Genomic DNA, 17,089 nt, shown 5'->3' on the forward strand with positions numbered 1-17,089 from the left:
ATGCAAAAGGCTCACTCTTGTATCATTTATGTCTCTTACAGAGATGGATTCAGACAAAACTTGGGCTCTCAATAAAAGCTTCAACAGAGTTCTCCTATCCCATCAAATTTCTAGCTAAAAGTAAAACCATTGTTGATGAAGTACATGTTTTTTCTTCCCCTCCTTCCTAGTCACATAAATCAACCAAGGTGACACAAATGCTTTGGGATTGCATTGAAATGGTGCCCAGTGAACTGGATCATGGGATTTTAGCTCATGCAAGCTGACAGAAGTAGCTGACACTAAATGAAATGATGGAACATTCTCCTCAGACAAATGTCTCTCTGTAGGAGCTGGCAGGAAGAAGAGAAGTTGAAACTCATACCATTATAGAAATGCAGACAGCCTTAGCCTTTAAATGCCTTAGTTCAAGTTCTGGACTTCATATTACCAACTTATTGTGGTTGTTAAATGATCAGCATATCCACAACGTACAGAAGAACCAGAGAGAGGCCACCGTGGCTGTGTAACAGCATTTATACCCACTCAGAAGGACAAAGTCCCTCTGCTATCCCTGAAACCACCTCCTGTCAGACCAGTACAGACAGGGTTTAATCTATGTTTTTAAGAAAGAGATCAATATGCAGATCAATCACAAAATCTTTCCAGAAGCCCTAAAGGCTGACAGCTGCATAGTATTTTCTGCTTTGGAGGCTTGCCAGCTGAATTAAACGCCTTATCTATTCAGGAAAAAGAAAAGCGAGATGCCTGCCCAGAGATTTGTCATTGTACCACTTCAGTTCCTCATACCAAGTTTTCTGGAACTAAGCATTGGGCAGACTAGTTATTTCGTACATAAGGCTGGATAGTGTCCTGTATTCTTCTATCATCTTTCTGAAAGAAAGAAAAAACAAAGAAAAAGTGCTTTCTCAAGCAGCAGCTGAGAGTGATAGGACGAATCTTTTAGAGCCATGGTAAATGGCGAGAGAGATAACCCTCCCTGCCCAGGCGCCTGTGTTTTTCCCCACTCTGGGGAAAGAAGTGACTCGCAGCAGGAACAGATCTGCTTCCATAACGTTACACAACTCCTCTCACCACCCCATCATGGAGGTGTGAGCTCTGGCAGATTAGCTGTCAAAAACAGTTTCCTAAATCACATCTTTGAACTAGAGGACCAGACCACCACAAGAAGAAAACGTTTCCCTCACACGTAGCACACTTAGCACTGCATCCAAGGTAAGTGTTTTCGGACTGAAGCCTTGCCTCTGTGTAGAAGCCTACAGCTACCAGATAAACTGGCCCTCATCACATCTAAGGCCTTGAAAGACCAGAGAGAGAACAGAAATCACATAAGAAACCAGGGGGAAAGGGGACACGTCTGTTATTCCATCCTCACCACAATGCCTGCAGGAGGAAAGTTAAAATCAAGCAAAATAAATACAGCTACAAGCCCTACCTTAATAAAGCAAGGCTATCCAGAAGAGTGACCTGTGAAGAGACAGGAGAGTGAACACATGGAGCTTAGAGGCCACGAACACCACACACGAGACTCTCATGTGCCTCAGCTGCCGGCTCTGCAGAGCCCTTACTCGCAGGGCACAAACTGAGGAGTGGCAGGACACTTGCTGAAAAAGCTCCGTGAAAGATGTTTTAAACCCTGCTCCAGGACAGTCTCCTAAGTGATTATCAACTCACCATAAACTGCTGGGAGAAATTATAATCTCAGTCTTGCTCTTCATTCTGGTCTTTGCTAGTTACTTTATCCCGGACACTGTCGTCACTACCTCTAATATAGTGAATACAACTACACCCTGCAGTTTCTACACTACACACCCTTCCCCTTTGAAAAGGGAGGCCAGAGAACTATGTTGGTTCACCATAACTAGTCTAGGTTGAATTAAATTAACTTTGTATCCTGAAAGTTCTTAATACTCCCTGCCTTCTCACAGCTCAAAAGTTAGTTTCATTTATCTCTAAATTTAACAAGACCATTTGCTCCAACTGTTTTATTCTCCTTATGCCACAAGTAGCTGCTTCAACCTGGTTAGAACAAATTCTCATACACAAAATGCAGATTCTTCTTAGAATGCCATGAGTTTTAACAAAATATTAATGAATCTTATGATATATTAGCATACCACCTCCAGAAGTAATGACTATCTGAAGACTGCAATTTTAAGAGTCTATCTAGTTTCTTTTTGGCAAATACAAAAAGACACTCTGGAGCATGCCTTTATTTAACAATAAGAACTCAACCTACTTTTTTTTCAAGATTTTGAGACATATCCTTTGTGGCTTTTGAACAAAGTATTAGTAATGCAAATCTAAGGATGTATCCCTTATTCCCCTGGATGATTCAGAAATACTTAACCTCTGCACACAATTTCCTTCCCAGCCCCCAGCTCACCCTGGCAAACAGCAACAGCCTTTTTTCAACTGCAAAGACTTAATACAACATTTGCTGCTCCTTTCATAAAATTAAAGACTATTGTACAAATGCCTCTAATTAGACAGACTCTAAAGTCACAGGTTAGCAGTCTATATAGTAATCTGTATTTTCATGCCATCTCCAACCTCTCCCCTGACACACTTCTGTCTTACTATTTTGTATATTCTTCCACCTTATTTGTTAAAGACTTTTCTTTCTTCTGGGCGAGTCTGAAGATGACCCTAGTTCATTGCTTCTAGTCTTCCATTTCCAGTTTGCTTAAGAATATTTTCTGCCTTCCCACTTCTGCCACTGTATCTTAGGTAGCATTTATAATGAATTTAGCTAATTCCCTGAACCACAGGTGGAACCTGAGGAGGAGGGAGCTCTTAGCTTTCTAATCTGCGTGTCTCCTGGAAATACTACATTTTCAGCTGGCTTTTTTTTGGTGGAGCTCTTCGTCTCTGTTATACTTACCCACTCTCTGCCAAGGAAACTACTAGTCCCACCCAACACCCACATCTGCCCCACTGCCCCAGGTGCCACCAACACACACACTCCGATGTGGAAGTGCACAGGGCAAAAGATCAACCATGTTGCTCTTGAAGCAATTCTTGCTGCCTTGGACTACCTGACTAACCAACCTGGAAACACCGCACACATTTTTGTCCACCGTTATCGGTATGAGTTACCAATGTGCTTGAATCCACTGCAGCCACCAAACTGTAGATTCTCAATTTTACTGTCTGTAAAACAAACAAGCCCCCTCCCCCACAAAAAGCTCTTCCACCTCACCCCCACTTTCTTCCCTGTATTTCATGGATGCAACTATAGTCCAAGTGAATAAAGTGGTTTTGACAGACTTGCTTCAATTAACTGATGAAATAGACTCTCAAGTACCACTACTGTGTAATTACTAAACAGACTTTTACATCTCAAGCCTAAAAAAGGCCGTAACTTGACCATCCAGCCCAACCTCCTGCATAATATCTACCGAAGTGTTGCTCCCAGTAACCACAGCACTATAGCACAAGATCCAAAATTGACTTGAAGATTTCAAGAGAACTAACCACAACCCCCATTAACCTGTGGCAAGTTTTGAAATTTCCCCCCCTTGAACTGTGTTCCTGGGTTCTACCCTATTTTATGATGATTCTAAGATGATCCCGTTTCTGGCTAATGAAACTTTTTTTCCTGCTATGCTTACACACAAATACGTGTTTCTTCTGTATTTGTTGTCAGTTAAGCGGCTGCTTACGCTTCTTCTCGCTAAACAATACTAAACTTAAATCTCACTTGAAAACATGAAAACTGTGTTTTCCTTAAATACGAGTTTGTTTACTTGAAAGAGGAAACCATGAAAATACCTGATCTTGTTTGCTTTTGTGACATTTCTCTCATTTCCCTTACTTAAAAGTAGTTATTTAAAAAACATCCAGCAAAATTCTGTACTAAGTGTCTTTACTAGAAGTCAGTAAGGGAATACAATTATATATAACCCTCTTCAACCTGACCCAACAATGCATCAAAAGAGAAAAAAAGAACCTCTTATGACTTTTATAACTGTCAAAAACATGGTGAACAAGAGTCCCCTAAGGAGTGGACAAAATAAAGTCAGCAAAATAAATTAACGTTCCTTATTAAAAAAAAAAAAAAGATTAAGCTTTACTCCCCAGCTAGTTTTGGATTTCAATTAGTTTATACCCTCCTAGTAACAATCATTTTCCCTTCCTAGTTTACAGAAGCATATGAAACAAGGCATCAAGAATTAGAGGGTCTAACCACAGTATTGATCAGCTTTTGCAGATCTGAAATTTAGGATATAAAGCATCTAATTTCCTTCTGAAAGTATTCAGTGTTTAGGAGGGGACCAAAAAAAAAAGTTCTTCCTCAGCTGTATTTGCTCTCAAAGCTGCTGAGCAAGACATACTTAATGGACCCTAATACCTACTTAAAAGAATCTCTCCCAGTTTTACAATTAGACCTCTCAAATTGAGAAAAAAAAAACCCAAAATAAATTGCTTATAGTAACATCACCCTAGTAAGTTCTATTGATAAATCTAAACATTCTTTTTTAGTTCTAGAAAGTTTTCAAGTTGTCTGTTTGCATTCCAAAAGCAGCCTGACAATAAGCCAGCACAAGCTCTCAGACAGATGCTCTCCCTGAAAAAAGGGGCACCTGTTCCTCTGCCTAACAAACTACCACGTTTTAGATTTTCATCCCTCCCCAAATTAGAGCCATCTTAATTAAGATAAATCTTAGTTCTTCACTTAGGACTTCAAATGTAAAGGAACAACTCTTAATCTTGTTTTTCCCTTTTTGGAGACCCACACTTGATAGCACTAACAGAGTATTTTCCTACTGATACCATCTCATCCACAAGAGTCAAGCCACATCTTCTCAGAAGACTGAGCACAATGAGTGCTCATGCTTCCTCAGGCACTATTTGGCCTGGTTTTTCTTAAAAGGTTATTAGACCTTCCTGTCAGTCTCACTTTCCATGCAAACACCTCCCTTAAGTAGGGTGTTGTGTTCTATACCTTACTGTTTCAAACAATCCAGGATCCCTCCCCTGGTTCACAGTCAACCTCTAAAACTTTGTCCTCAGAATCTTGACAAAAGGAGTTTTGCCCAAGTTTTCTTTTATTACAGGAACAAATATTAGAATTTTGTTGCAAGACAGCTCCCTGTAGATTTCAGAATTTGAGGACAAGCACACTGCTGTGTTCAGCTACAGCAACAGTATGTAGAAATTAATTAAGCACATGAAATTGCTTAAAAAGATAAAACCCTCTAAACAGGCTACTTACACTTGACATGATCCAGAGATTTCTTCCATCTAAGGACTAGATTTTCCTTCAGCTGTAACTGTGCCAGGAACTAGACTGTGCCATATAATCTTTGGGCACAAAGGAGTTGCAACAAGGTTCTTCACAATCCACTGTTTCTTCCCCATGATTGAAGAGACTACATATTTTTAGCGTATGACAGACACAAAAGCAGCACTGGTTGTACTCAGTAGCCAACAGGTTACACTAATAGAACCACTTGAAGCAAGTGTAGAACAGCATCTTCCATCTGGGAAACATCCCCAAAAAGATGCTAGCCAGTGAAACTGGAAATCATCTTTGCGGACTTTTTTGTTTTTACAGATGAATATGCACTCTCTTACAAAGGAAATTGTAGCCAAAAAATATTTTAGTACTTTTCACCCAGTTATTAGTGCAGGGGTACTAAAATATTTCTATTAACACAGGGAAAGGGAGAGTAGTCAACTTGCGAGGCCAGAATTTTATTGTTCCGTAAGTCAATACATAAACATAGCATATTTACCAGAAATTGAAAGTCTGAGTTGCTGACATTAGCTCAGAACTTTCTTGTGCCCAAGAACTCACCTTTTATTCCAACATATAGCAATAGAGTTTGGTAAGTATAAATTTCTTCATGTTAAATCAATTTCACTGATAGGGAATATTTCTTTTAGACCAAGCTAAACATGCCAGTTTGGAAAAGAGTTAGAAACAGACTAAAGCATACACCAGTATGGTAAATTTATGATACTTGGGTTTACAGCAGGCCATCCTCAATTCCCTCTTTCTGTGCCAATTGTACAAACTTGTAAGAGATGAGCACTAGGAGCTCTTCAAAAAATGAAATTTAGTTACTGGAAGAAAGACCTCTATTGCTATTCAACAGTTTCATAAATTTAGTATCAAAAGAACCTAGCTGTTATATCCAGTTAACATTAAAGCAAGGAGTTCTCATGTGTACTCCAGAAAGAGATTGAAGTTCATATGAGACAAACCCCACACGGTTTCCTCATCTTGTCTGCTTTACACTTTTTGGTCACCTCACCCGTCAAATCCAATGCATTTCTGACAATTGCTTAAACCTTTCTGAAATTTCTGCCCAGGTAGAAGTTGTTACTGTATTTAGTGCCATATCCAATTCATTCAGTTTTTCTTAATGCGTCACTAAAATACCATTTATGCAATCTTAACTGAAAACTGATGCATCTCAACAGCATTTAATGAAGTAGCTTGTGTCCCTACCTGCATATGGGATACCAGTTTAGAAATTACTTCCTTTACTATGCAGTAACAGTAAAAAAAAGAAAGTAAGAGTTGAACTGCTGTGAAACCCATTAAAAAGCAGATATAGTCTATTTTACTCATATATTAAAAATAATTTACTTCCCCAAAATAATGTACAATTAGAAGCAGTTCACACTATTTTAAACACAGAGCTGGAAAGTGTTTGAAGAAAAACTATTAAGTCTGAATCACATTGCACTGAAACAGTATCATGAAATGCTTTAAACTTCTGACTTGCAGCAAAACTGCTTGTAACCATGAATTTTTATTTAGTATGTGCACTAGGTAGGCTGTCAGACAGCTGCAAAGAGGAGTCTCAGTTTACTTTCTCCTGCCACCTCCACCACCCGCAAGCATGGTGGCCACCCGAATGAAGATGTTCAGTGTGTCTGTGTAGATACCCATGCACCTAGGAAACAGAAAATCAAAGTTAATATTGTTGAATGGAAATAATATTATTTGATGTTTCACACCATTATACTTCATTTTTAAAAGACTTCATGAAGCATCTGTAACAAAACCCAACTATGATTGCCCTCAGTGCTTGGTATGTCAAAAATCCCCTGTATTTTTGTTCTACCATCTCTGCCAGCAGGAACTATTTCCAGAAGTCTTAACAGACAGTATACTGTTCTCATACAGTAGCCCTCTGCTTTTATGCTGTACTTTTATCTGTTTACCTCCAAGAATTTTGAAGAAGGTCAGTATTACTCTATTTCAAGTATAAGAAAGCAGATCAAGGAAGTAAACAATTCACCTAAGATCAGACAGACAACATTTACAAGCAAACTACCTGTTAGTCAGACTTGGTCTTTACTGAGAGTCAATTAATCCTTCTTTCCCCATCACACTGTTGAAGCTTTTTTATTTAGTGACAAAGACTACTGAATAACAAATGACTATAAAAGAGTTAACATTTTTTGTCTCAGCTGATATTGACAGATATTTTCAGAAAGCAGCTACAAATTCTCCCAGCAATGCTTTAGAAAACAGAAATACTGTTTAGAAAGTACTGCTGGAAGCACGTAACACCACACACTCAATCCCGTTTCTCTCATTTCAGGCAGATGGTTTCAGTTTTAACTCCACTAGCTATTTTCACATTGTATTTTTAAACCCTGTGATTCTTCACATTTAACAGCAATACACTTTTGAACAGTAAACAAAAGGTCTGGCTGCTTTTAAAGCATACTTCCATATAGCTTGGAGCAAATTCTTACACAGACATTGAGATCAGCTGTGTTAACACAGAATACTTACGCATTGATTGGATCATATTTTGTTACTCCATAATATGGAGTAGTTTCTGCACGCTTGATAACATGCTGCGTATCGTAGAGCAGGAACATGCCAAAGAGTACCAATCCACCATAAACAGCTACCGAATACAAGCCAGCACCGAAAGCAGAAGTAGGAGGCAAGAACATTGATCCTGGAGAGGAATGTACAATAGTGTTAAAAGAAAGCTACTATGTGTATCTGCTACACTGAGTTGGGTCAAACTTCAGTTACTGCAGCACACATTTTTCAATGAGTATTCAATTGTCAATCTGTGGTGTATTTTTGATACCGAGAGCTTTGATAGACAAGCTGAAGATGTCACATATACAACCTGATCCAGTAATTTTGAACACTCTATGGAATCGTGTACTTTTCTTCATGTGAAAATACTTGTGTCCCTAGGACTACAACAAAGCCTAGAAACAGATAAGGGAGAAGTACAAGTGGATCAAGAACTAAGCTCACGTTTACTGTCTTCCCTAGTCACTGGCAGTAACTAAAAATACAAGCCACGACTATCGGTCATTTGTCAGATTAACACTTGCCAGAACTGTAACTTCACGTTTGTTTTCAAGAACAAATTTAACTGAGTATTTTCTGCTGTACTAGAGTTGCAAGGGCTATTTAAGGCAAATCTCAACTGGACAGACCAGTCTGCAATTAAACACATGCTGCATCTTAGCAGCTTAAGTTTATAACCTACTTTACCAGACAGTATTAAAACAGTATTTTACCAATTGAAGAGGCAAGAACAAAGCCTAAGCCTATTCCAAGTGGTCCTCCCATGTTCAGAAATTTTTCACTCGGGGCACACATGGCCACAGTTGAGAGCCCTCCGACAATTCCAGCGGTATACCAGGCAGCTCTGATCAGCAAAGGACCACCCAAGAAGGTTAGAGGAGCCACCACTGCACCCATGACACCTAGCCAAAGGAAAACAAAAGAACACCCATAAGATTTGGAATGGTTCTGGTAAAAACACCACCTGCCAAAATATTTTTTTTTCTTTCCAGTCATTTAACCTGGCTCAAACTAATCCAGTTACATGACAAAATACCAACACACTTGATTGTATGCCTATCTAGAATAGAGCACAATAAATCAGCAACCTTAAATTCCATGACCTAATTTTATCTAGCTCTGGAGAATACTTCAAGGAACTGGTCTTTGCAAGAAAGACTAACAAAAGTCAACATACTGATCTGTTCAAAACAGAGCTAGGAAGAGATACTTAGCATCGACTGATCAACTACATAATAGCCAGAGGAATACTCAATGCTGAAATGCAGGAGAGATTTCTGCTACAACAATTAGTTAGACAAGTAAGTCAGACTTTTTGCTAGAGTCTTGTATGAAACTTTCTTCTTGGTAGAAATGTTAGCTCTTGAGAGGCAAATACAATTCCAGTGCCTAACATCTACATGTCTTCCCTGAACCATAAATTACTTCTGGCAAAACAGTTTTGAAAAATGATAGCCATTGTTATTTGAAGTAGGTATCATTAGTGAGAAACTGATCTCTACTCACAGCTTCCGTACCTGATGGGAACACATATAAGAAGCTGCAGTTTCATACTAAAACCTCATTTTTCTAGTCAAGTTTTCAAAGACTTTCCTATCCTGTATAGCTGAAGAACAGTAAGCATAGGCAATAGCGCTTACAGAAGCTATAGTGCCAGAAAGCAGTCACAAAACCAAAGCAGCCATGAAACCAATTAATTCTATCCAATATGTGGCATATACATATCTCAAGTTTAACTTGGAGCATGACTTTTAGAAAATTATGAAAAACATTAGAGCTGTGTTAAGGACACTTAAGAAATCTTCCTGACCTTCAGTTCTCATTGGTCTCTGAAAAAATCTTAACTCTCCTACAGCAGTACATAAAAATCCACCTTAAAGTCAAAGTTTTGTTAAAGTAAGAATCTGGTCACACTGAAGCACAGAGATCTCTAGAATGAACACTAAAGTCACACACCTGAATGCATCATCCAAGCCAAATGTTTAGCTCCTGGACTATTTTCATAGGATATGGACCTGACCAACATTCCAGCACCAATCATAGCTGCAAAAGTTGCACCTATTGCCTGTAAAAACAGCATTACAGAGCTCAAGTTAGTATTAGGACATACGGTCTCTCTTCTAACCTCCTAGTCTAAAAGTCAGTAACATAATTCTGAAAAAAGCAACCTAATTCATAACTGGAGCATTTATCAATTTTACTCCTCTAAGGTTACAGTCAAATCTTTGCAGATCCTAGTTTGCAGTAATTCCCATTTTACTTTTACTTAGTCTTCTAGGAATCCAAGTTTAGCGGTAAGATGGCAACAATCTCTTAGTTGTGTAAGGTAAGAGAAGGAAAAGATATGGTTCTGTCCCTTATTCTAATCCCAAAACATTAGCCTTACTTTTTTCTTGTACATTCCTCCACCCAAAGCCAATACGCAGTTCACGTGCTTTTGCTACCAATGATTTTTAAACCTCCTTGCCTCCTCTCACTGATGATTCCGAGCAGAATCACCCAGCAGCTAGCAAACTGGTCAGAAATGTACAACGTTGATTTATCACCAAGGATGCATTATTAAATTAATCTCCGTAAAAGTATGTAGGTGTTGACATTTAACTATTATTGTTCCACTCCACTTAACACACTGAATATGTACTAAGCAGACACATTTTGTTAGCAGTTTGCCTGGATGATTTGCCTACCAGTATCGTTTCAGCCTTGGCAAACAGGAGACAGCTTTCAAAGAGCTACACAGAAGAGCACAGGGAGGAGTAAGAATACATAGGGATCTCAGCTTCCATCTTTAGAAAGTGACAGAAATAGGGTCATTAGCCTCAGATGGCTATTTATAACAGGTTCTTACTTGCATACAGCTGGTAAGGATAGCACAGCATTTTTTTGCTCATGTAGTTTGTCTTTGACAAACTATCAAAGAAGTATAGAATGTGCATGTCAGCATGTAATTAGAATCACCAAATCTTAAATCGCAAAATATTATTAGGATACTTAAGTAGTCATTACGGATAAGGACACTAGGTTAAGTGAAGTTTTGCCTTACTTTTCACCAAGTAGTTTACCCTTCACATTTTTTATATCAACCATTACATTTGGGGTCTTTCTCAGTAAGTATTTTTATTTTTATAACATAAGCTTACCAGCCAGGAGCCTCTTGTCATAAGGCTCATGAGTGCCGGAGATCTGCTTACTGCTACAGCAGACAGTGCCGTCAAGCCAATGCTTCCCGCAAAGTACATGTAAGTAGACTGGATTCTGTCTTTCACATACTGTGGCCAAATACTGAAAAATAAGCAGTCATACATAGCTGTGCAATTACCAGTATCAGAATGAAGACCAACTAAAAATACAATCAAGCTGTTAAATATATTCATAGCTATGGATATAAGGGAGGTTTCATAATAATGGTGTGGTCTAGAAACTTCTGTGATGAGTTCACCTTACAACAGGGGGCTGAACTTTTAAATCTTGCTGGTCTAATGTAACATAACTCTCTAGAAACTCTCTAGAAAACTGCAAATTACAAATAATGCTAATTATAGTTCAATTCTAAGGAGGAAGCATACATGGGAAACAGAACAATGAATGCTTTTTAACTATGGAAAAATAGAGACTGGTGTATACATAACAAACTGGTTTAAGGAAGAACGTCTGCAGAAAAATGGGCACTAAGTAGCCTGCTGAGCGGCTCACAAATTGCTGAGTCACAGTGCACGTGATTATCTGACATCACAAGACACAAATGTCATTTTGAGAGCTTTAACAATAGCAACAGACCTAGACGTGAATGAGAATTTCTGCAGTATGATTTGGTCATACTACAGACAGGAAGCTTTCCCTGCTAAACCTAAACATAGTGCACACATTTTCTCCCATTTTACTCTTTTGACCCATTACTTCAAGGCTTGTGGAGAAAAAAGTTACAGATAGCTGCATCAATGAAAAGCTTTTTATAGATACAACTAGCAAGCATTCAATAGGAATGCGGATGGTCACTTCCAAATATAAATGCAGAGTAAGTAAAGCAAAATGTCTCCAGCACTAATTTCTCCCAAGCCCACGCTTATCACTAACCACCTTTTAAGTCTAAGTAACTATATGGTTTTGCTATGAGAGTCAGGTTTTTGTTGGCCAAAAAGCAATACACCAGAGTTTTAAGCAAAACATATTTACTAGAGCAGGGCTTATACCAAGATAAGTAGTGTGTTCAAAGGAGACTGTCTTTCCAACGTGCTGTATTAAAGTTTAATGAACAGTCTTACAGAAACACTAGGCAAAGTGGTCTTAACAATATGTTTTACAGAAGACTACCCTTCATAAATTATCTGTGGCACACCTCATATTTATATACTCTTCACAAATAAATTTCAAATATAGCAAAACAAAGGAACTCACTTAAGTCAATATCCATTTAATCTTGGGTAATTTAAGTTTTGCTTTCAGTTACACGCTTTGAAATCCTGCACAGAGGTGAGGGTTTTCTGTCCAGAGCTTAAAAAAAACGTAAGCTGTGTGTACACTGGGTGATACCAGCTAAAGAACAGATGGATATAAAGAGAAGGGAGATTCACTTAACATACTCTTTACTTAAAACAGTAAGCTATCTTACTTACACAGCTCTTTCAATAGCTCCAATCTCACTGGACATGCCCATTCCATAGTAACAGAGGGCCCCCAGGCCAACAGCAGCCCCTCCAGCAACAATAAATTTCCCCAGGCGATCAGCTGTATAAAGGAAAAAGAAATCCACACTTTCATGAATTCTTTTTCTTGGATAGTTAATAACATCCTCACACGAGTTTTACTGTATCTGCAATAGCTGATCCATGTTGGGCTTCTTCCTTAAAGCTCCACTTAACTTCAAGTCACTGCATTACCAGTTCTCAATGAGCTACATGTAAAAACTCCAGATTCAGCCTACCAACACAATATAGCTTCATAAAACAGAGTAAGAAATAAGAGACCAGCTAATAACATGCCAGGTTTACTGACCTTCATTGCAGTAACAGGAATTCCAACACAAAACCAGTTAACAGGTTCTCCAACATAAGAGTTCACCTCTCAGCTGAATGTACCATTTCACTATCCAACTCGCTATAAAACAGGAGAAAAACTAGACATTGTGTCCTTTCCTCTCACTCGTCTGCCCTTAATGCTTGCTCCTTCAAGAGCTCTTTGGTAGCAATTAAATACGAATCAGTTTAAAAACGGATTTCTAAAGCTAATGGGCAACAACACGATTTATTATCTGTTTCTACTGTCTGACTTTTAGACATACTGCCTGTGTGCCACATATCAGATTACTACTACAAATACAAATATCAATCATAAAATAGTTATAACTGAAGTAAGAGCAGCTGAGAACTGAAGTAAGAGCAGCTGAGACCAAACACCTTCAGTTGTATAGCTCTCTTTAAGACTACATTTTTTCCTAATGTGTTATAGCCAAGACATTATCTAACCAATCTACATATATTCCATTTGTCAATTCAATGCTATTATAGGACATTTACAAGTCTGTTCTGCTGAAAACTGCAATTTCAAAAACCCCTTTGTAATCCATGGAAATTACAATCCACACTAGATGTACTAGCAAGCACAGTAAGCTAATGCCTTACATAACACTGTAGCACCAGAAATGTTTTTTTTTTTCCACAAACTGTACATGTTGTAGAAAAATCCTTCCTTGAAACAATATACAAAGTAGATGCAGAAAAGCAAGCGTTAGTGTATTTTTTAATATCTGCAACCAAGTCTCCATTAAGAGACAACCATTTTTGACATAATAGTTCTCAACAGTTTAAAGTAGAGACAACAATAAGTTTCTCTACACTGTGACATATTTGCAGCTTTAAACTTTACAAGGTAAGACAAGCAACTGTCTCCAGTTGTTTGAGGGAGATCACTATGAAACAATATTCTCAGTCTCTTCAATGGTTTGAAGAAAATCGATTCCTTTGAGGAAGACTCAAGTTAAGCTTCAAAGATTCTCAGTATTTAAAGCAGAGCTACACTACCTTTAAGTGCTGTTTCTGCAGATGGCTCAAATGCTGCTTCTTTAATTTCCTGGCCAATTTTTCCACGCCTTACACCCGTTCTTACTCTGGTGGCGTAACACTGTTAGATTCAGAAATAACATAAGAAAGATTCAATGAAATAAAATAGAAGACATTTCTTATCAATTTACTTGCTACACTTAAAATTGCCACATAGTCTCTTATTTATCTGTGCTTACCTCCCAAGACATGAAGCACTTGTGCTCAAGGAAAACAACTGAATATTAAAGTTTAGGAAACTTTAGAATGTGTGAATGCGGTTCGTAACAGTACAGAACCAATGCAGCGAATTTCAGAAGCCGAAGTTTTCAGTTTGCATTTCTTCTACTCTAGACCCACTGTACTAAACAAGGCTTTTTTTTTTTTCAAATGTAAAAACACACTCTTTACTTCTTTATTTAGTAAAAAAATTATTTTGCTTTCTACATAAATGTAAACACTTCTATAAGAAAAAAATTCTTGTACAATACTTATACTTTACAGACACTAAATTTGGAAAAGCAGCATGAATTCTTTGCTTTCAACTCCAGCCTTGATTTAGAGAATAAACCTTGAATGAAGGCCTATAAACTTAAGATTTTTAAGGCTGACAAGCTCCAAATAAATGTAGCATGCTTCTCAAAGTCTTAGTAAGCTGCAAGAGCAACACAGAATAAACATGTATTTAAGTTCAGAAACAACTTTTGAAGTTTCCTTACCATTTTTTCCAGCAATTTCTTAATTATTATGCAAGCACCTGAGCAACCAAAGGCTCACTCAAAGCTGCGAGTTTGTTTTAATACTAAAACCTGAAATCTGCAAGTATTGCTATCATCAGCCATTAGAGCAATAAAATCCAGGAAGTTTACCATAGCACTTCAGTTTTGTTGTGTTTTACATCTAACGAAATCTAGCCCAACATTATAATTATGTAGCACTCGCCACAGAAATAAAACCACCACAAAAAACCCCAAACCCAACAAGAAAACATGGACACCCCCCCCCCGACACACCTACAAACTTAGGATGCTTAAAACAGTTTTCTATGCTTAAGAGAAAAACACAAAGGAGGTGAAGAATTTGCTATTGGCACTTTGACCAAGATGATGACACAAGGGCAATGCCTCCTAACAGTTACCTGGGCAGAAAGCAAAAAGCAAACATCTTCTCTCAACAAAGAATAAACAGACAGTGTCTTAGGACAACGGCAGTCCAATTTTTAAAATTGCTGGTAAGACCCACGATAGTCCTGCCATAGTTCAGAAATTGCTCTAGCCTGGGCTACAGCTCTAAACACATATTGGGACTAAAATCTTCAAAAGGAAGTTTTTACTTTAATACTATATTTTAGACTCTTACTTGGAAACAGGGAGCTAGGAGGAGATCAGACAAGAATTTCTGCTCCTCCCACCTTACATAGCAAGGCTTGTCCATCACTACCTACCTCCTTTAAGTTCTTTCTTCCAGTAATTTCAATGGGGAAATAATCATTGGAATAGAAGATATTATTTCAATTGCTCTTAAAACCCCTGTTTTTTGATTGAGTAACACTCTCCCTTCAGTAAATTAGAGCAGGTACCTCAAACAAGCAGAAGGCTCGTGATCATTCAAATCAGGTACTCCATACAAAGTGATTCTTTTGGCAAAACACTCAACCCTTTAAAATATCAGCAGTCAGAACCATTAGAAAGAGAATTACCTTACCTGGTTAGGCTGCCACAGCCTGTATGCTTTTATATTGGAGTTCCTCAAAGCTGGGGAAGCCTGAGTAATGGTGGGGCGGACAGTCTGGCATGATAATGCCCTCAGGCATACTAGCCTTGCAGCCAGCATGGTTGCTTAGGTAATTTAATACACTGTGTTCCTGCAAGTACACAAGAAAATGTGCTTTACTATATTGTTATATGGTTTTCGGACAACAAGGTACGCTTACTGCTTATTCTCAACTACACTACAGCCTATTATAGAAATGGTATTGCCACTAGAGTACTATAGTAAGAACCAAAACCTTCTTAAATATGCAGTTCAGCTCTGTTCTATCTATATTCGTCTCCCATTTCCACCAGAGACTTATCTCTCACAACTTACCTGAAAACAGGAGGACGTACCACTTTTCATACATATAAATTACATCAAGACCCTTTATGTACTTATGTTTCAGTTACTTTGGCAATTAACTTTCATTTTGAGACGTAACACTGCGTGAGTATTCTGCCCTCCGAACAGGGCATCTTCAAAAAGATGCTCCAAATTTACATAAACTTCATATAAGCATAAACCCAAATAAATAAACAGCATAACATATATGGTGGAAAAAATTTTAGAGAGGTTTTAAGCTATCCTTTAAAGAATTAATTAGCTTTATAGACATAGCATTCAGTCAAGGTCACAGCCCAGAACACAAGTTCAGGTCATGTTGTGCAGCTTTGACCAGAGAGCAATGACGCCACTCACGGGCAAATCGACAGCATAAGCAGACGCCAGCCTGTGTATTCTATAGGTATTAAAAATGCTAGCTTACTTCCACAAATAGTGCATGCATTACACATAAAAAACCCCCCAAATCCTCATAGTTACACGTACTTTAATTATGACTACATACAACCTCTGATATGACAAGATGCCCTAACTATCAATACACTTTTTCAAACAACTGTTCATAGCTTACATGTACAGTGTCCAATGTAATTTAAGAGCATTCTAAATAAGGTAACTTTAAACATGCATGAGAAACGAGCACCCACAGCATTGGACAGCTAGTATTAACCACAAAAAAGTGAAAATGAGAAAATAATCCCGCTGCTAGAAAAAGTTACTGTGCTTTGAAACTCAGTTATGAAATCCTACTTTTACAAGTACTTTCAGAGACACATCCTGTTTCCGTCACTAAACCCCACTTTTCCACTGGGATGATACAGTTTGCAGGAACTTACAGCGACAACTCTGAGATTTTTATTTTTATTTTTTGAAACTGATACTTTGAGTAAGACGACTTCAAGCATTAGATTAAGAACAAGGATGAAGGACAGCAGAGTGTTAAAAAGAAAACAAAACACCACCAACATTCCAGCATATTAACTAGCGAATACAGCAGTAAGGAAACGCTGCCAAGTCCGCGCTGCACCAAAGCACGAGGAAACCCTTCCAGCCTAGGCAGGGCGGCGAGGAGCCCTGATGGAACAAGGAGGCGGCCAGCGCCCACCTCAGGCCTGGGCCAGGCCGCGGGCCCTCACTCGCTTTCGGCCCAGGC

The 17,089-nt window shown here is 38.4% G+C and overlaps 1 protein-coding gene across 1 annotated transcript; it reads right to left on the minus strand.

The window, feature by feature from the left end:
* Positions 1 to 6,579: 6,579 nt before the first annotated feature.
* GHITM (growth hormone inducible transmembrane protein) lies at positions 6,580 to 15,715 on the minus strand. Its single transcript, XM_009578185.1, has 8 exons — positions 15,544 to 15,715; positions 13,822 to 13,921; positions 12,418 to 12,529; positions 10,945 to 11,086; positions 9,761 to 9,869; positions 8,518 to 8,706; positions 7,763 to 7,934; positions 6,580 to 6,911 (listed from the first exon to the last, which is right to left on the minus strand). Exons 1-8 carry the CDS (start codon positions 15,670 to 15,672, stop codon positions 6,824 to 6,826), a joined length of 1,041 nt encoding a protein of 346 aa, XP_009576480.1. The 5' UTR covers positions 15,673 to 15,715; the 3' UTR covers positions 6,580 to 6,823.
* Between the last annotated feature and the right edge of the window lie 1,374 nt (positions 15,716 to 17,089).

This window comes from Fulmarus glacialis, unplaced genomic scaffold, assembly GCF_000690835.1.
Source record: "Fulmarus glacialis isolate BGI_N327 unplaced genomic scaffold, ASM69083v1 scaffold3105, whole genome shotgun sequence".
In the NCBI taxonomy this organism is placed as follows: Eukaryota; Metazoa; Chordata; class Aves; order Procellariiformes; family Procellariidae; genus Fulmarus; species Fulmarus glacialis.

Bases quoted from the DNA above. Each gene is read 5' to 3' on its own strand.
- GHITM (XM_009578185.1), bottom strand. From the start codon at position 15,672: ATGCTGGCTGCAAGGCTAGTATGCCTGAGGGCATTATCATGCCAGACT. The intron at 7,935-8,517 runs GTAAAATACTGT...ATTCCTCTCCAG, and splicing joins TGTTCTTGCCTCTTCAATTG to GATCAATGTTCTTGCCTCCT. The intron at 6,912-7,762 runs GTAAGTATTCTG...TCTGTTTCCTAG, and splicing joins AAATATGATCCAATCAATGC to GTGCATGGGTATCTACACAG.